Source organism: Telmatherina bonti (genome assembly GCF_933228915.1).
Source record: "Telmatherina bonti genome assembly, chromosome: 7".
NCBI lineage: Eukaryota > Metazoa > Chordata > Actinopteri > Atheriniformes > Telmatherinidae > Telmatherina > Telmatherina bonti.
The window spans coordinates 12021016-12041974 of record NC_136625.1 but is presented as its reverse complement, the minus strand read 5'-3'; the positions used below and the strand labels follow the sequence as shown (position 1 = coordinate 12041974).

General features: G+C 36.9%; 2 protein-coding genes across 2 annotated transcripts in view; both read right to left on the bottom strand.

Annotated features, from left to right (window-relative positions):
• lig1 (ligase I, DNA, ATP-dependent) overlaps positions 1 to 8061 on the bottom strand; it is a gene marked incomplete at its 3' end in the record, with an annotated part of 69848 nt that extends 61787 nt beyond the window's left edge. Inside the window, exons 1-3 of the mRNA XM_079243491.1 lie at positions 7938 to 8061; positions 7208 to 7276; positions 3938 to 4118 (exon numbers count right to left, since the gene is read on the bottom strand). Of these exons, the coding sequence (XP_079099617.1) occupies positions 3938 to 4118; positions 7208 to 7276; positions 7938 to 7954 (267 nt within the window). The 5' untranslated portion in view covers positions 7955 to 8061. The remainder of the gene's footprint in view (positions 1 to 3937; positions 4119 to 7207; positions 7277 to 7937) is intronic.
• A 795-nt stretch (positions 8062 to 8856) lies between these two features.
• Positions 8857 to 19929, bottom strand: LOC306758413 (ETS translocation variant 3-like protein; the record flags this gene model as incomplete). The annotated part of the gene is made up of 5 exons (XM_079243740.1): positions 8857 to 9140; positions 11280 to 11370; positions 15220 to 15340; positions 15628 to 15859; positions 19872 to 19929. The coding sequence occupies 5 exons, from the start codon at positions 19927 to 19929 to the stop codon at positions 8857 to 8859; spliced, it is 786 nt and encodes a 261-aa protein (XP_079099866.1).
• Between the last annotated feature and the right edge of the window lie 1030 nt (positions 19930 to 20959).

Genomic DNA, 20959 nt, shown 5'->3' with positions numbered 1-20959 from the left:
AGAAAACAAGCAACACCTTTTTCAGTTCTTCATCTAATGAAACGAACATGCAAGGAAAGTATTTTTTGCAGCTCATCTTCACTGTATAATGATAAGACTGCATGTTTGTCGAAACTTGTTCAAGCACACAAAAAAAGAAGGTTAAAATCTTCCATTTTCTTTTGTGGTACTCACTGACTTTGCTCTTATGTTGATCAACATAAAGACAAATTTCTATTCAACTGTCTTAAAATAAAAAATAAAATAAAAAGGGTGTTGAATCAGGCTTGAAATTAAAAACCCACCACCATCGCTCCGGTCGAAAAACGATACACTGCTATATGTTTACATCTAGTCGGAATAAACTAAAGGCAACCAGTGGTCTCAGCAAAAAATACGATTCACTTTCCAGTTGTTAATCAATGCAACTGTTAAATAGATTAACAATTATTATGGGGTTTTTTTTATTTTTTTATTTTGCACATTTTAATTCATATTTGGCGCCTAAAACCTTAGGAATATCTAAAGAAGTGATGGTAAAACAAACTAGCATCGAGCCTTAAGTTTAGTAGAAATGCTTGTGCAACACACATTAAATCCCTAAGTTTACATAGTTAAAATTTAGGATGTCGCAATTTCGTAATTTTACAATTAATCTGCTATTAAAAGGCATGATTAATTAATTGTAAAGATTCCTCAACATCATCCCTTTATTTAGGATTATTTCTGAACTAGACCAGCAAATCAGCCCCATGAAACAAAAATAAAGTTATCAGATGTATAAATTAGTTGTCTATCCATCTCTAAATGTAAAGCTTGAAAACTTTCAAAATCTTTATAAATAAGGAGGACAAAGTGGGTTTTGTTCAGTTTTTACTGCTCTGACAAAGCACCTAGATGCCAAAAATAAGCTTATCTAGCAAAAATAATGACAAATCTGGGTTTTTATGTCATGACTATGACAAAGATTCACACAAATTACTACACATCCTTATGTATTAATGTGTGAAAATATTAAATTTAAATAAATTTTAAAAAAAGCTCTAAATAATAATTAACAGCTCCTGTTCATGTAATTTTATCTTATTTATTGTGTCACATTATTGTAGAATAATAACAATAATCATTAAATAGTTATTGATTTTTTGACAATAACTGTATAAGAAAATCTGTAATCGTGACATTTCCATCTTAGATACAATAAAATGTAAAAGTCTGACACCTGCCATGTTTACAAGTCCTTTAAACTTCAGATTTTTTATGTTCTGCCAAGCAAAAGAGAAAAGTAAATATATAAACTCCAGCAGCAGCTAAGTGAAAATGTCAGAAGTAATTCAAAGCAAAAACGGGCTTTCTTAAAGTCAAATGCTGCAACTAGACTAAGGGTCTCTTAAGGGCCACTGCATGTTTCTGTGAAACACTTTGTGGAGACTGGATCAATAGTATCCACAGCAGGATTAGTCAGAACAAAAGTAAACAGACTATCAGAGAATCGATACATAAAGCTTTGTTCACTGGGAAATACAGAAGAAACTTTATCTAAGACTGGAAACAGAAAGAATTCAAGACGGATTGAGTAGAGATAGTATAATCATATTATAGATGTAGTCCCCTGTGTGTTAATCACAGTTAAAAGTTATGAATGAATTAAGTTAAACAAATAAAACCCTTTTTTCATGGCAGAACTTAGTGAATTAAGTAGTTTCTGTGCCTGGAGAAATAAAAAGTCCCAAGTCTGGGGGTCTGGCAGCAGATATCCCTGCATGGTTTTGCCAGAAGGCAGCAGAATGAACAAACTGTCAGGGTGAGTTTTGTCTTTTGGTTTCCTTTGGGCCTCTGTGCAGACGCGTCACCTTTCCGATGTTTAATCAGAGGGCACAGTTAGTGGCCTGGGTGGTTTTAATCCCCTGCTGAGGAGCATGTTTGTCTTTAGTCCTCTGCACGTCATGCCAGTCTGTCGCTTCCCACTAGAGGTTTGGAGTCTTAGATATCCTTTGAAAAAAAAAAAATCCTCATGTCTCTCTATAGATAAAACTAATCTAGCTTAAAAAAAAAAAAACACTGTTTTAACGTTCAGTGTTTGTGAACACTGTTTACTACGTTGACAATCAGGCCAAACATACACATGAATGTTGCCGCAGACTGTTTTCATACAGGACTCTTTCAGACTCACCCAATAATTTTTACATGTGTTGCTGCAAATGTTTATGAACTCATTTAAAAGCTGCAGCGGCAAACGCTGCTTCGTGCACCTCAGCAGGCAGATTTCACAGATACAACCGGCAATGTTCAACAGCAGGAAAGTAAGGCGAACCTTAAGCTGATGTTTTTCCGCTGCTGCTTCGATCACATCCTTCCAGAAACTCATGTTTTGTTCCATTTCTTTTACTGTTCTCTCTTAAATTAAGCAGACTAAATGTTTTACCAGTGAAGGAGATAAGTCTAAACAAAGAGTACTTAGAGCTACTAAGAGTTGGTTTGAAGCGCCGCTTCACCACGACTGACTTCCACTTCATTTCAGATTCAATAATCTTTATTCCTTTCACATATAATCATGTGGTATACAAACGTTTACTTGCACCCTGAGGTCAAAAACCCCTTGCCCTTCCGGGCCAAACATCTGCCCCAATATGTATCACCTGCCCAGGTAACATTACAGCGCCCTTTAACAGCACCAATGAGGAACACAGTTAAACAAATTGTCTCCTATAACCAGTCCTGCATTTTTTAAACATTTCATTCACAGTGTTTTAGTTTGGATGCTCTTCTCAAACCAAGCACGAGCACCTCACATATGCAGCTCTTTGCTCTGACCCATATTTGCCACTTTGGTAATACCTTGTTCTTTAAAAAACCTTGTTTCTTATTTTTTTTTTAAAAACTGGAACAAGTGCTTTGGCTGTTCAAATAAAAAGAAAACTAGGTCAAAATGAGGGACTAGCTCTGAACCAACACTAACCGCTTAATTAAAGGAACTAAAACACGCATGGGGCATGACAAGTGCTTCAGATGAAGGATTCCTTGAGCTCATCTCCATAACATAATTACATTTTAACCATCTCAATCCATCTGTTGTACATGTAACCCAGAAAAAATTAACATTATCCAGGAATATTTCATTGCATGTGAGAAAATCTATCGCCAACAAATTTGGTGCTCAATAACATCAAGTCACCCATCAAGTAAATCCTGGAATTAAGTCAAGTGTGACTTAAACATTTTAAGTCTACGAGGACTGTCACATAATTATTAACCTTGTTTATTACAGATCAGTAATTATTTTTAAGAAATAGCAGTGAGTTTTAATTACAAATAAAAGCAATCATTACTGTCAGAATAAGAGTGGGTGAATGAGTCCACGGCAACAGATAAATAAGCAGGGAGGTGAGTCACACTGCCATAACGCACTCATCCATCATAGTCTTGTCCCTCAAAGAGGAAACAATGAATAATTGCCGACGTGTCACAAACAAAATGAGCTGGGCAGTTAAGAGGAGCTTTATCAAATAACAGGTGGTTGAATGACAGAAAAAGCTGTTAATCAGTTCTTTTCATTATGAGGCATATTGACAGATACACTCAGAACTGGGATTCAGTGTATAATTACTCCGCTTCTGTCCAACATTCATTTAGCCATCACTAATAACACAAAAGCCACCGATATGGCTAAAGGAACTCTATTAGTCTTCATTAAATTAAGCCTAAATAGGCTCTAATATAAATTCAAAATCACCTTCAACAGGTTGTGTGTTATTGAAATTAGAATGATAGAAGGATAAAGAAGATGGCTTGTAATTAATCTTTAATGATTAAAACATCAGATACTCAAACAAAACACGTCTGCTTTGTTGCTTAATGCTGTCCATCTGTTTCTGCACAAATGCGAGAAAACACAGCTAACCTGATGAATTTAAGACAGCAGCACATATTCCAGCTACTGAGGAAACACCTCCATTACCTTCTCTGTTTTACCAGGAGTGTCTTTGTCTGCTTGTTCTTCGGTGGCAGCTTGTTCTTTAACATCTGGCACTTCGTCGTCGTCGCTGTCCATGATTTGGCGGCAACGTTTGCCAACCTTCTTGATGGGTGAATCTGCTTCATGAACGCCGTTCTGCACCTTGAGGGGGCTTTTGACAGGTCTGGAGACACACAAACACACAGTTAAGACATACAAACAATGCAATAAGCTGGATTTATGTAGTGCCGCTCAAAAAAAAACACAGCAACTATGTGCCAAATTAGGCTTTTAAAAAGAAGGATAATGTCAACAGTAAAAGCACAATAAAAAAAAGGCTATAAAATGAATGTCAGTGTCAAAAAAAAAAAAGGAGGTCAAAGAAGTGATGATCATTACATAAAGGCAAGCCGATTAAAGCAAGTTTTAGGACATACTTTAAAGATTATACAGTCTAGAGATAATGAACACTTTATCATCAAAGCAGTTTAGAGATGAGAAACAGAAGTTTTCATCTTTTCCAACAGTATCTTCTGATAGTTAATGACTGGACACAAAAAAGTTTCACTAATCAACTAATCTGTCATTCAGCGATAACTCCACACACTTCACATGGCCTTTAACTCAAAAATGTGTTTGAAAATAAGTTGATGTGTTATCATTTCCTGCTGTCTCACCATCTAAGACCCACCCCACCTTCTTTTTTTTATCTAAAAAGAAAAAATAGGGAAGGCTACTTCATATCCTCTCAAGACATCTGTGTGTACACCAATGTCCACACACATATAAACTAGAAACGTGACCTTTAGATGTGATGTCAGCAAAATTACCATTCCGCCAGGTTTATGTGAGGAAACATCAAAGCACATCAGTGATTCATAACCATTATTCAGCAAATGGAGAACAATTGTCTTTTTTCTGTGTGAGGAGTAAAGACAGAACTAATGCATGGTCAGGCAGCATGATTAAATATTCTGACTAAAAATATTCTAAAGATCTGAGGAACAGCGCTACACAATGTACACTAGGGTTGTGATGATTTGCTTTTGTCGTAATTCGATTCCAATTTTTTGGGTGGCGATTCGATTTAAAGTGCAATTCTCACATTTTTTTCGATATTGCTGATTTTTGTAGATTAAAAACAAATAAAAATGTACAAAACTTTATTTTGCTTGTCATTTTTCTTGATTTCAATGAGAAAAAAACAACACAGTAACCAGACCATCATTTTGCTGCTTTAATGCCCAAGAAGGCAAGTAAAAAGATCAATAAAAACAAGAAAAATGACTACATTTTTTATAATGGATTATTTTCATTTATTTAAAAAAAAAAAAAAAAAATCAATTTAACAAAAAAAAATTTTTTTTTAAATTGTGAAACAACAAAAAAGAAAAAAACGATTCAATTTTTCTATCCGATTTTCCCACCCCTAATAGTACTTATACATAGTACTTTAAAACTCTTAAGTGTTTGCATAATACCTGCAGTAAGCTGAATTATGTTTGTTCCTATTTGCTTCCAGCTCTGTCCTGACACTATTTTCTGCAAATCAGTTACATCTTAAAGGCAATTCACGGTTTTCACATCAGTTTGGCAGGTTTTTAGTGTGGGATGAAGGAACCCTCTGCAGCTGACTGTGTGTACTCGGCATGTCAACAACAAATGGGGTAGATAAAGAAATCTTTGAGATGATAATAATTCCTAACGTGCATGTTTGTTTTTCGGACACTCTGCTGTAGATTTGTCATCAACAGAGCCTCTACAATGTTCCTATAATAATCAGATGCCGAACCATGAGAACCAAAAGGTAACGGAAATGGAAACTATGTAGCTTAGCTTAAATGGTACCTGCATTTTTATTTAAGTGCAAAATTACTCTTTAAAAATAAATAAATAAATAAAAAAAGAGTTCATATTTGAAAAAAAAAAACTACTAAAATCAATAAGAGCTCTGGCCTGAGGCTAATATAACTAAACATAAACCAACAAGGCATTGCTCAACTGTATGTGCAATAAAGGGTTTCAAACAAGTGCAAATCTGTCTGAGGTAAAACAATATATTTGTAATTAACTTCACTCTGATGGAGTTTAAATTAAAAAAAATAAATAAAAAGCTACATGTACTACTTGTCAGGCATCATACCTATATACAGATTGCATATTGCTTTGTCTAAGATGCCAGTACTACAGAAAAGAAAGAAGTTAGAGGTTTAGTCGATTTTATTCAGTAAGGAAGTCAGCTAATAAAGTGAAGAGTATAAATCTAAAGAAACATCCTTTCACAAATTCGTAAGATATAAATAATGAGCATGGCATAAAGTAAAGAGGTTAAAATTTGTCTGATGTTGTGATTATTGTAGAAAAAGAAACAGCTGCAAAAGCATCTCTAATAAAGAAGGCTGAGCATCTGGTCACATTAAACGCCCACTCTCATTAGGTCTATTAGTTCCTCATTTCCTCATCGCACTGTTAACTTCTAAGGATCTGCACAACTAAGACTCAAAGTGAACACATGATGTGTGAAATAGCAATTAAAAATAAGCAAATTTATTCAAATTAATAAAAGATTTAGCCAAAAATAAATAACAATTTTGGCGGCCTGTCAACTCTAAAAACGTAACTAGAATGACCTATTGGCAGATATATGTTTTTATTTTATTAAAAATCACAAGAGAGTGTGGCTTTTTTTTCCCCTTTTTATGCCAGCAGAGATGTTACTAATTCTTTCCATTTGAGACATGAGTCCTCAGTGTCAGTAACTGGGGCTTTATGCATAGTGAGGTACACCAATTATTAAATCAGGTGTGTTTTGAGCAGAGTAACAAAAGAAACTGTGATGCAACAAGCAGCATGTTCAGCTGTTAAAATAACAGAAATATTAGTGAATCAGAGCAGGTCTTAGGGAATTTAATTATATTATTACACACCTACTTTTTTAGACTTTACAAAAAGATCCGGTGAGATAAAACTGTCTCCTGTGGAGCAAACAGTTCCATTTCTGTCCAGGCTTTGTCACAAAATGTCTTGGTTTAAACCAAGTCAGATCTTCTCTTTAAGATCCAACAAACAAAAAACTAAAAAGTTTAAAGAGCAGATCTGTCAGAGATCTGGACTTAGACGCAAATAGTCTTAGATTTCTCCTGTAGAACCGGTGTAGAAGTGTAGGAAACCTTTCACACATGTCATCTTAGGCAGGAGTTTTTGCTTATCTCTCATTCATGCAGTCAAAGCTTTATGAAGTAGTTGTGCCATTTAAAAGGGGAAAAAACTTACGTCTTCAGTGGTTCCTCAGATGTTTTCTTCTGAATACTCTGATCCTTGCTCTTAGGCTGAAAAAATGATCTGATTGGAAAAGATCAAGGAGGTTCACATGTTATCACTCATATCATTGTAATATACACACACACACATATATATATACATATATATATATATATATATATATATATATATATATATATATATATATATATATAAAGACATATAAACGTTTTAATCCAATGGCAAAAGCTGCATTTGACAGAAAACGAAGCTAAATTATCTGCAACTTCGGCTAATAGGGTTGGATGTGTTCTGTAAGTTTACTGAAATGTATGTCTTTGCTAACTTATGTAGCAAGCTTGCTTGACTGTGTTGTGGTTTTACGTTTTGGTTACATGATACAGCTTCCGTGTTTGTTGCACTTAATTACATAATATTTGTGTACATGATGAAAAAAGTGTGTTAGCATAACCGTATTAACTGTATACGTCTAAGATCAGACCTGAAGCAACACATATACAGAAAACAAACATCGCTCTATACCAGCAACTGCTAAAGCTAGGTCACAGAAAGAACAATACAATAAAACTCCACTTCTCAGCTCATGTCCCCTTTGAGACACATAAACCCTGAAGAAAACTTTAACATACTACCACAGGCCAATGCTTTGCAGACATAAACATTGTGAAGCTAACGCTTGTTCTTAGCTAGCTAATAGAAACTTTTCCCAGCTGTCACTTACGCGATGCTCCGCTGCATTTTGTCTTCAAACGGTGCCTTCTCCTTATATATTTAATTTATAATGACTAATGAAGGTTTGGTAACAATAATACATGCACACGCAAATGCTCTAACTCCCGCGCTACAGAATCACTGAATAACTTGTAATACTAGGCGCCAAAATGACATCTTCATCAAAGATTGTTAAAACTTAAGATGTATCACACACGTACTAAATTAGTCAAGGTTGAATTTCGCTTAAAAAAATAAATTAAAAAAAAAACACGTACAATTTTTTCCAGTTGTCTGTTTTAATTTAAAGTCATACTACAATCGTCTTAAAACGTGCTAACATATTTTCTAATTTAGGTCAAGCAACAACCATACCATCCAGAAATAGGGTCAGAGTGGTACCTCTTTCCTTTCATTTCTTCCCTTGAAAGGGAAATGTGGAAAGTTTGCGGTAAATCAAAGGCCTAACTGCCTCCTACTGTTTGGGAGTTGTAACTGCAGAGAGTTTAGACTGGTCCTGATGCTGCAAAGATGGCGTGAGGGTCCTTTCATAGCAATTCCTTAGTGTTTTTTGAGTGCATGATGTATGTTGAGTGAGGAGTGAGGGGTTGAGATGCAAGAAAAACAGATGAATAATGAAAGCAGAGTGCAGTGCTTTATTTCCCCAAACAAGTCCTGTGTTGTCAATTGTTCACAAGTGCAACCCCTGGGGTCATGAAGGGCTGGCAGATGAAGTGCAGAATTTATCAATATTTCTATCCAAAAAATAAAAAGATAGCTAAGTTCATCTCAATAAATAGCTAAAATAAAACAATCAGTGTATTTTAGATCACAGGCAGTGAAAAATTAACTAACACACAATAAACTCAAGAAACAGAAGAATAATGAGAGATTTAAGAAAGGGCAGTAAGTCCATTTGTGTCCTTTCTTCACTCAGCATCTCTCACAACTCTCTTTTCTTCATCTCGAACTCCAGTCTGCTTCTCTCCTCCAAACAGGTTCCAGCTGATGTGATGGTTCGCATCCCACCCTGTGAGGCTCTTGTGAGACCAGCCATTTGCATTTAAACCTAGCTCCCTCTGCTCTTTCACGTTGACACCTGGACATGAAGGAGTAGTGATAAAGGGAAAGGGGCCATGGAGACCTCGAGGCGCTGGGAGCGGTTTAGGGAAGCAGCACGGGTGTAAGAAGGGGTGAGGCAGAGGCTGGACCACTGTCAAGAGAAAAAGGGATACTTATGTCAATGAAAACAAATCTCCATTCTGCATTGTGGAGCTCAGATACATTAAAAAAAAAAGATGCATAAAAAATACAGCTACTCTCTTATCTGAGTGCAGATACAAATGTATTCACTCAGTAAAATCAGTTTTCAAGGCCAAGACTTGAGCCCCATCCTTGCATTATTTCCCATCACTGTCATTCTGCTTCACACAGAAATACATTCAGTTAGAAAAAGAGATGCCATCAAAATGCAGTTTCCTTGTAACTTGAGCTAAAGGAAGTTCAGGAGTTCAGATCCACTGGGGAGGGAGAAATATGATGCAAAAGTGAGTGAATATGAAGAAAATGGAAAGATGAAACTTTTGTTGGAGCTGTCCTTATATCTTAAAATATGTCTGATATGAGTCCAGATAATTCTGTAAACTGTGTTTCTACTGGATAAAGAATTGGGCTGCAAGTTATAAATATTTCCTCACTAAATTACATAAAAAACAAAGGATGGCTTGATCCTTTTAATAATGATGTTTGCGTGATCTGTTGTAGACAGTCACATAAAAAAGAAACATCACTCTATGGTCATTCAAGGTTTTAGATATCAGGATATAAAAACATTTCATCTGCTCTTCAAAGTAGGTAAATATAAACACAGATGACCAACAACATGTGTAATATTGTGCTATGTAATTATTCTTTATTCAGAATGCAGAAGCACTTTGTAAAAAATAAGTAAAATCCCCAAATTCAACAGAAAAACCTTGAAGAAGTAGTTTTCTGTGTAGCATCATCAATATTTAACATCAATGTGGAGAAATTTTGGCCCACTCTTATTCACAACACAGCTTTAGTTTATTCAGTAGCATGAGGTCAGCTTTGCATCATTTATTTATGCCAAGGTCTCTTAAGTTTCCATTACGATATTTCAATCAAACTGAGGTCTGAATTTTAAGTGGACCAGTGCAACACATTAAATTAATTTACTTTTAACCACATCGTTGTGAGTTTGCAGCTGTATTTGTGTACATTGTCCTGTTGCATGACCCAGTTTCAAACAGTCTTGAGCTGTCAGGTAGATATCTATACAGACAACTTGGTCGTCTCAGTGACTGCAAGGAGTTCAGTTCCTGTGGCTGCAAAACAAGCCCAAACCATTAGCTCTCCACCTGACAGGTGGTGTTTGTGTTTACATGCTGCATTTGGTTTCTCTTCATGTGCATTCTAACTAAATGTCTCTTCTTTGCTCTTATCTGTCTAAAGGACTTTGTTCCAGAAGTCTTGTGGTTTGTTCAGATGCAACTTTGCAAAAATAAGTTTACCTTAAAAGAGTGAAGGGTTTTTCCTGGCACCTCTTCCAAACTAGCCATACTTGTCAATGTTTTGATTATTATTTTCATTATTATTATTATTATTATTATTATTATTTATTATTCTGCCAAGAACTTTAAAACTAATCATGCGAAACAAGGCCTGCATGCAGTCTAAGATGTAACTTTTGTGTTTTTATTAAGATATTCCTCTGAACTTTGTGTGTTCTGGCCATGCAGTACACTCCTGGGAAAACTGATAACTGTCTAAAAAAATGTTTCAATTCATTAAAGTATTGGAGTTTGATGAAGTCTAAATTTATTTGGAAATTGCTTTATCACCCTTCCCCGATTGAGAGTTGGCAACAGCTGTTTTTTGCTAAACTGATAAGACAATGAAGTGAATTTGATTACCTGGCTGTTGCTTACTTCATTAGGGTGCATGAAGTTTTTCACACATCACCTCTGCATCATGGTTCACTTCTTTTTTATGGTACCAAGTTTTCTTGTTCATATTACATTACATTTAACTTTAAGACTTCATACAAATCTATCATGTTGCAAAGCATTAAACCCTAGAAATGGAAGGGAGACTTTTTTGTTTTCCCTTGACTGTGCATGAGTACTATTGCTCTGCAACAATATAAAGCTCCATCTATAACTTCAAAAATATCCCCTGCAAACAGAAAGTGCAGACGTTAGTAGAGAGAAATCTTCCTTGAGGTGGTTCTTTCACTGTCTGACTGCAGACAGGATGAATACACATCTTTGTAACTGTTACAGTGTTAGCTGGACAGGGATGCTCTGCAGGGGGAATCACTGTGTCTTACCTCTGTCCATCACTGACCCTGCACCTCCATTCAGAGGAAAGCCGCTCTCAGCAGGGAGGAGAGGGAAGGATAGAGGGGCACTCTGGACCAACTGGAGGATGGACGCATGAAGGATGAGATGGAGGGATGGTTGTAATGGAAACATTTCACACAATAAAGTCTGGCCCTGTGTGTACAAAACTATTTTCTTTATAACAATACCCTGTTATTACTAATGATAAAAAAAAAAAGGACCAAACTCTGTATTCAGTTTGAGAGTCTACAAAGAAAACATATTGTTGAAACTAAAAAACTACGTTGACATTTGGGTAAAAAAAATAAGTGATTCTTTTTTTAAATTGACGTCAGCAGTATGTTTTAAAACCTTGGGCCACAGACAACAAAAGAAAAGTCATTTAATGTCTAAAAAAAAGGAAAGGAAGATCTCACAGCTAATTAGATTTGCACACAGCTTACATCTGCAAACAGATCCGATGCAGGGTTGGGTAGAAAAAAGAAAAAGCCTCCCGGGGAGGCTTTGAGAAGTGAAGATGTGGAGGAGTTTAGCACTCTGTGAAATATTGTCAGAAAAAGTTCAGCAATTTAAGAATGTGGAATTGTAAACTGTGTGTGTGTTCATGAGCTGTCAAGCATAATAACATCAAAAGATTCAGAGTATCTGGAGAAATCTGTGCACTTAACAGACAAGACTGAAAATCAATATTGAACAGCTGTGATCTTCAGGTCCTCGGGCAGCGCTGCATTAAAAACAGATATGATTCTGAAGTGGAAATCACTGCATGGACTTGGGAATGCTTCTGAAAACTGCTGGCGGCAGACACACCGAGCAGCTGTATCCACAAATGCAAGTTAAAGCTCTACAAGTAGGAGAAAATAAACGTTTAAGATGGGCTGAGGTGAAGTTGGTTCCAAAAGTATGTGTGTATTACTACACGTCCCGAGGGTTACTCATATGTATTTAACGGCAAATTAATGCTGAAATACATAGTCAGGCTTTTTGCAACATTTCCCAGACACCCAGATAACATCTTTTCTGATTTTTTTAAGCAACTCAAAGCATATTCTGCACATTTTACAAAAGCATGACTCAGTTAAACAGGCCTGACTGCTGGTCAACCCACTGAAAACACCTGGCACATGATGAAATACGACAAATACAACACTTTAACTCAACTTTAACTGGATATATTTAATTTCAAAGGAACAACAGATATGATAACTGGTTCCCAAATTCACAGAGAGAATAGTTAAAAGGAACATTTGTATGCATCCTGTTGACAACAAGTTTAAAATGAAAATATATTTCCCTCCAAATAGTGCAATAAAAACCTCAGATTTAGTATTTGAAATGTTGTTTTAGCTGTTTTTTTGGTTGTTTTATTTTTTCTGGGGGGAGAGGGGGGGCAGAGTTGGCATTTATCAGGCATAAATTTGCAGGTTTTGTAATTGACAATTGTGTTTGAATCAGTTTCATTTATGACGAATAAGTACTAACATGGATTAAAATGTAGCCAGTTTAGGCAGGTTTCAGAAAATCACTTTTGTCACCAACATATTTCCAGGTAACATTTTCCATGCAGAGTCAAAGGAAGATTCTGCCGCAGTCATGCATGCTTTTTTTCTTCTCATACCAGCTTATCTTTTATTTCAACTCCAGACTTTGAGAAGAGAAACTCGACTGAGTCTGCTGTTCTGCCTGGATACACTTTGTACAGGTGAGTTGCTGAGGCTGCCGATGAAGCTATAGAAATTATATAAAATACAAAAGGTGTGCAGGTCTTACTCCACCCCCTCATTTTATTGAGCCAAACTTTCTTGTAAACCTTCTAAAGTTATTTTTAAAAACACTGCAGGCTTTCTGAAGGTGTCTCAAAGTTTTTATTTGGTCCTTTGCTACGTTTCCACTTAATTCCAACATTTCCAACCTGCGTACATTTTGTTAACCTTTTGTGAAGCACTTTGCACTGACTTATGTATTAATTAAAGTTATAAACTCTAGGAATGAGCCAGCTTTGGCTCTATAAATAAGAGAAAACTTCGCAAAAGACCAATTTTAATGTATACTCTGGTGCTGTGTTAGACGTTTTCTCCCATTTCATCCATCTGCTGCACGCTAAAATGATTCAATGCAATTGGTTGGTTTCTATTACAGGCTGTGTATGAATTGGCTTGAAATGACGTGTATGGAAAGTGCCCTGTGACAACATTGTTGTGAAGCGGCGCTATACAAATGAAGCTGAATTAAATTGAAATCTCATCAGAAGTTATTTCTGTGGAAGGGTGACTGTCAAGAAGCAAGTAATAAGGAAGGAAAACAGGAAAAAGTCTGAGATATCCCAATGAGACAAGAACTGGTCTGAAAATCAGTGGCAACTGGTCTGATGGAGTGACTGACATGACTGGAGCAGCGTGGGATCATGTTGACGGGGAACAAATCAAAAGACAGAAACATCCAAAGAAGAGCTTCAGAAAGTATTTTAAGAAGCCTTTTGCTGGGTGTTTCCGTGGGCATCATGCTACCAGGACACCAGTGGGAGGGACAGTGACAGAGAAACAGCCTGACAGAAAGAGGAACTGCGTCCTTTCAGGCTTCTTATCTAGTTTAATTGTTAACCTTTAATTACTCTTCTGAGTTAGCCTCCCACAATGTAAGGTAATAATGTCTCTGACATTATCTTTCCTTTACTATGTGGCGAGCGATATGACAAATAACCCAACAGCTGATCCTTGAGTGTTTTGGACCAGTTTAATTCTCTAGATCGGTCCTCGAGGGCCGCTGTCCGACAGGTTTTCTCTGTACCTTTACTCCAACAGCCGATGAAGTTCTGCTCAGTGGCATTTTATCTGAGTCAGCTGGACACCGCTGCTTCAGATGTAAACTCCCACCACTGTTTATTGTTATAATGTGATACATGATGTTAAATTTTAAACTACAAAAATGTTAGCAGTCACTAGCTAATGTTGCTAACTCACCTGCACACCCACTTAGTTTTACACTTGATCCCCTGACATCATTATATCTCTAGTTTTCCTCCCCATGCGAACCCTTTTGTGGCTCATTAATATGTTCAGCTTCAAACCCCCACCCATCCCTCCCACCCCCGGGAAGTCCATACTTCTTATATCTAAAGTCATCAAATAGTTTTTTTTTTGTTTGATAAAAATCTTAGATACAAAAACTTATGTTAAGTCACTGGAGTTGTGAATTGTCACAAATTAAAGCCCATTTAAAGGGTGCCTTTTTGTTTACATTTTGCACAGAATCCCAACTTAATTTGGAAAGGGGAAGTGGGGGGGTGTACGGGGGAAAAAGCTGAGAGGGGAAAGAGCGTTTAAAGCAGGTCTTACAATGATGAAGCCAACTGAATGAAGCCGTTCTCAATATTTTCCACTCATATCTGAGAAGTGTAATTAGAATATGTGATGTTAGAAGTTTAACTCGAATAAAGTCAGGAAATATTTAAATGGACTGTGCTTATACAGCAATTCTCCACCTTAACAAAGAGCCTCCTCACTAATCCGCTCTCTTACAGAATTTATTGTATAATTAAACATTGTCTGGGGCCGACTGAAGGATACTAGTTAACCTAAGCCCCTGCTTTGCCTGTGGATATGATAGAAATTGAACTCCTCTCTTTAGAGAGTCTGTCAGTTGGTTGGCTTCATATTAAATGATAATATTTCTGTAATGATTCCTATTCGGCTCAGGCAAATCCATATTAAGTGATAAAGCTGAGGGTATTGTTTCTATTAGAGACATTTCATTTCCTGCTGTTGAAATAATACGTTTTATGTTCTCTCTCGGAATAGGATGAAGATCCCTTCAATGACTAAATTCACATTTAGATTAACTGGTTAAATTATGGTTTACATGATTAAAGAAGAAGCCAGTTTTCCACATGGGAAATCTTTGAAGTGGAAGTGAGGATGTGGTGATGACCTGGTGGCCGGGTGGTGGCAGGTATCCCGGATAGTTGACCAGGATGAGTTTGCTGAAGTTGAACTTGTAGGTGAATCTTTTCCCTTTGGTCTTGTGCAGGATGCGTTTGTTGTAGTAGTATCTGCAAGCAGAACGTTTGTGTGTCAGACTACACGCTGATGTGTGTGTTATGCAGTCCTGTTCCTGTCGGCTACTTCGGCCGTTTGTTCTTCACAGATGGCAAGTGTTGCTTCTGTGGGCATTTTAGAGTTTAAATTTTAACTCCACAACATGTGCTGGCAGGAGGTTTTTTTTTTGTTTTTTTTCTTATATACAGCATCCAGCCTGAGGGAGAAGCTGCGCACACACACACACACACACACACACACACATACACACATACACACACACAGAGTCACTGATTCTTACCTGAGTGCCCGGCTGAGTTTGTCATAGTTCATGTGCGGTTTGCCCTTCCTCTCCCCCCACAGCCTGGCCAGCCTCTCGGGGTCCCTGATGACAAATTCACCCCACTCCCCTCCCCAACCGATGGCGCCGCCCTCACCTCGGCCCAGTAGCTCCAACAGGAAGTGCCACAACTGGACCTGTCTGGAACCAGGTGACCAGGCTGGTTTATATGCCCAGTCTGGAAACAGCACTGCTGAAAGACAAGAAGACGATAAAGTGAAAATGTGCAAATTGTTCTACAGTTGTGTTAGTGGGACAAATGTGAGATTAAAGGGGTGCTATGATGGTATTTTGAGTTTTCTGAGCTTTCTACAGTGTTACAGTGTTGAATCCTCATCAGACATGTGAACGGCACTGTTTTTTATCACCTAAACGCATGTTTGAGTTCCAGCACTCTCTCCGTTCGGTTTCCATGGCGACGAAAAACACGTCATTGTAGAGAGTTTTTTCTACTTGGAAATCCTTGTGACGTCCCGGGGGATAAGGTTCGGTGATTGGTTACCTTCTACTGGTTAACAAGGGCATGTACAAATACATCAGGCGGGTGGAAAACGTGGGATAAAGTTATTTCCAACGATGGCTGGTGAAGAGAGACATCCTGCTGCATTCGTTGCTGTGGGTTGCTGTTTTCCACTTTGTTTTCAGGGTCTGATTCAGGTTCCAACATATAGGGCTGTATGCTACGTGTTGACATTGTATTTTGTTTTTTTATTGAGTTCATATTAGCCTAATCCTTCTGTTTATGAGATGTTACAATGACAGGGAAAGCAGGTGCGGTGCGCGCTCCCGATGTAGTGCAGTGGCGGGAGGCGGGGCTTAATGCGGAAGAGTCTCAATCCACTCGTTTTGCCCACAAGCTGATCTGACAGCCTACGGAGAGGGTCGGTCTGAAGTAAATAAAGTGATTTGTGACAATAACTCGATCAATCCCAGCCCTTCTGGTTTTAGAAATAAAAATAAATTAGCCTGAAATGCACATAATAGTTCCACTTTAACGTCATTCATTACCGCTTGGCCTTCAATTCTTTCCCCAATGAGTCCACTCAGCAGAGGCGGCTGTAATAAATGCGACTGATATTACCTTCATTTTTGGTCCAGTGACTAAAATCTACATGTGTTGACATGATTCTTAGAAACAATCAATGCAGGTTTGACGTGAGGCATATCTCCATCAGAGAAAACCAAACAGGTAACTTCTCCCCAGGTAACAACAAAAAAAACAAAAAAAAAACAAAAACAAAAACACTGGAAAAACCCCAGATCCTGTCTCAGAATATCTGCAGAGATTCCTTCCTCCTCGCGTGTTGTTTCTGCGGTCACTTATTTATCTCCTGTGACTATTTATGGGATTCTGTTATTGCATGAGTCGTTACATTTCCATTTCATTAGATTTCCCATGTAAAACACGACAGAAGGCAGGAGGCAGCACACGATAAGTATTTCTGCTGCATTTTTCTGGGGAGAGTTGAGCTCTGTTGTCCTGTGAACACAAACTAATCACTCCACCGTTATGAGAAAAAATTTTCAGCCTCACTCAAGCTCTTCTCATTATGTTGGCTTTATCACTTTCAATAGCGTTTCACAGAAATGCAGCTATCTGTGACTCCTCTTTAAGAAAACAGATTTGTTTTGTTTTTTTGTTTGTTTTTTTTTAAGCTCAGAGGAGAAAACAAGCGGCTCACATTTTGCCGTTCTGGCTCGGCTGATCAAACAAACCCAAAAAAACTTCATTTCTTACTCAAATATTTCTTACACATGTATGAATGTATTTTAAGATTTAATCACACTGAAAGCGTCTCTTTAATGTAGCCACAAATAAACTAATCAGTGATTTGAGCATAAGGAAAAATATGTTGTTTTGTTCAGTTTGTAGGAAATAAGATTTAATTATGTCCAAGCTGGCCTGCTGCACCAAAAGGAGCCATATTTAATAGCATCCTTAGTCGTAATAAAAGCAAATTACTGTGATAAAGTACAATCACAGGTCAAACTGGGGCAAGTTATAACACGGTTGTTCCATGCAAACTCACCGAAATCTCACAAAGAAAAAAAGAAATGAGAAAAAATCTGGAGGAATCTTTAAATGCACACTTTCAAAGTTTATTTAAAGTGGCTCTATTATGCACATTTCAGTCTAATTTATTTTAATGTGCAAATCCAGAAATGCAAGAAATAATCCAGCATTTTTCACAAATCCCTTCATTCATTTTGTATTGATCCTCTCAGATCAGCCTCTGGCAGAAACAAGTGAACAGAGAAAGCTCCGCCCTATGTCCTGCAGGCTGCGTCTGATTGGTCAGCTGCTAGGAGGCGTTATACTGAGCAGTGAAGGTGGGCGTGGCTTTCTTCTCCTGAACGTGCACCTGAACATCATCTAGATAGAAGTCACCGAGGGACTTATCACTGTACTCTGAAGTATTTTTCACTTCTTCATGATTTCTCATACGTTTCTGCACAATCTTGACTTTGAAGTTTTTCTTTTTGCTAAGATGCCTGAAAGAAACAACTGCTGAGTATTGGAAACACTCAGCAGTCATTTCTTTCAGACATATTTGGGAATCTTTTGAAAGCAAGTTAAATGTGACAGACATAACCATTACTTCTATTTTTTATGTTTTTCATTTACAACAACCTTTATTTTAGGTAAATAAGAAAACTATAACCGGAGAAGCTTTGTTTAGGTGGGACTTTTGGAAGAACTTTTGTTTTGGTTTGATTTCAGAGAAGCTCCTGACCGAGCTCGGATGGCGATAAGATTTATTGTATTTCACACAGTGAAGTAAATATTAAAAGATGAAGTATTTTAAGGAATTGAAGATGGTCTTTGTAAAACATTCATACAATATGCATGATCAAAAAATGAATTCCAACTATGCGGGTATATTAAAAAATATCGGCCTTCCATGCAGTGGATCATAAGCGCCTCTTGAATCTGCTGGGTGGGCATCCTGGGTGGGACTTGGAGTGATTTCATCCCAATGTCTGTCACATATGGAGTACCTCAAGGTTGTATTTATGTTTTATGTTGTATTTATATTTTTTCTCCCTGTACTTACTTCCTCTATGGATCAATTCTCTGGAAATATGCAGCACCACATTTCATTTCTATGCAGACGATCATCAGATTTATGTGCCACAGAAAACAGGAAAATGTGCGGTTTGCAAAAAAAACCAAAAACGTTTACATCAAGAATTATTTTACTTTTTAAGGATAAAAATACTGAGGTTATGTTGGTTGTGGCTTGTGATACCTTCACAAGTCCAAACTATGAAGTACTGATTAGCTGAGCGGTCAAAGTCAGCTTTATTTAACAGCTTTATTTACCTGAAACAACTTACCAAAGTGAAGCTATTTCATTCTCTGCATCACACACTGACATCTTAGGCTACGTCAACACAAGACTGAATTGACTACAATTTTATATATATATATATATATATATATATATATATATATATATATATATATATATATATATATATATATGTATATATATATATATATATATATATATATATATATATATATATATATATATATATATATATATATATATATATATATATATATGTATATATATATATATATATATATATATATATATATATATATATATATATATATATATATATATATATACACATATACATGCAGTATATGTGTGTACTGCATGGAATATCTCCTGAAAGAAAGTCAGATGTTATTAAAGAACCTCCTTTCTTCATGATTTTTTTGATTACGTAAAATTAAAAAACAACATTTATGTGATTGCAGGGTTTTTTGGGGGACTTGAGGATGTTTGCTGCTAATTTAATCTACATCCAGAGAAAATTATATAATTGGCTAATCAGAAAATTGATTATATTTAGCTAAATTTGGAAAAAAAAAAAAGAGAGAAAGAAATGCGTTGTGGTTTAAGTATGAGCCTTGAGCTTGTCAGTTTTGTTTTTTTACAACCACTTATTGATTGTTGATTATTCCAACCGGTCATCCAAACAGCATCATGTTTGTTGCTGCTTTGTCTTTCCAATTGAATCTATTTTTACTAAACTACAGTGCTAGTGGAAAGTGTGCTCTTGAGAAAATGATATCCATAATAAGGCTTACATAAACATGAAAGCGCTCCCACACAAATGTCAACCCACACACATGTGAACAACTGAGACGAACACCCAATCACGTCAGCATGCGCACATCATCTTACTTCTGCTCCAGTAAGGTGATGAAAGGTGTCCGACTGAAGAGCTGCAGCTGCACTGCATCTGTCACAAAACAAACGAATAAAACGAGTCAGTGTTTTCATCGCTGTTATCATTGTCACACGGACGCTGGAGAGAAGAGAAAAGACAAGAACATCCGCCTGATTTTAACACTAATTACCTGTCATGTGGTGTTAAATTAGCCATCACAGCACCGAACAGATGCACCTGGCTGCAGCAGCTTCTGTTCTCTGCTATGAAGCTTTAACCTCTTCATATTTTTATTCAATGGCATTTTGATTCATTAATATAACTGCAACAAACTAAAGGTTTTGTCACTATTTATAAAATGCTTGAGATCATATTTAACTTAATAGCTGTTCATTATTCCATAGTAGGAAAGCTTATGTTCCCTATAGAGAGTGTTACTCTGTAGTTTTATCTAATTTCAGCCCATAAAAACACACACATCCTCCACTCTCACACACAACGACCTTCCCTGGCGATTTGCAGCAGCGTAGGCCCCCGTCATCTTCCCTGGGAGGCTGAAAACTCATCTCTCCAAGAAGCACTTCACTTTTTTCCCCCCAATGAATGATGTCTCTTCTCCTATAAGCCCCCTTCTGCACAGCTATAATATCCCCTTATCTTGAAGCAACAACAGAAAGATGTCCGCCCTCAGCTCTTATTTTATTCCCTTTTCCCTCATACAGCAGTACACACTCGCAGATGATCACTGCAGGGTCACCGGGACATTATGAGGAAAGCTGGGGAGCTAAACACAACACGCTGCAGCTTTAGGCCAGCATTTAGACCTAAAACAAGCTCAGAAATAACCTGCTGTCAACAGATTATGAGGAAATTATAAAACACAAAGAGGACTGCAAGGACATTATGACACCTTAGACGCAATTTTAGCTTCACAGTGGCAATAATGTTTAAATTCCTCCATTTTTAATTTTAGTTTTGTTGGTTTGCAGCCAATTAAAGCAAGATTTACATTTTAAAAGAATCAGTTCTGAAACCCTGATTCCAAATGATATCCATAATCACAACAAAGCCACAATCAGAAATATAATCAGAAACTAATCTG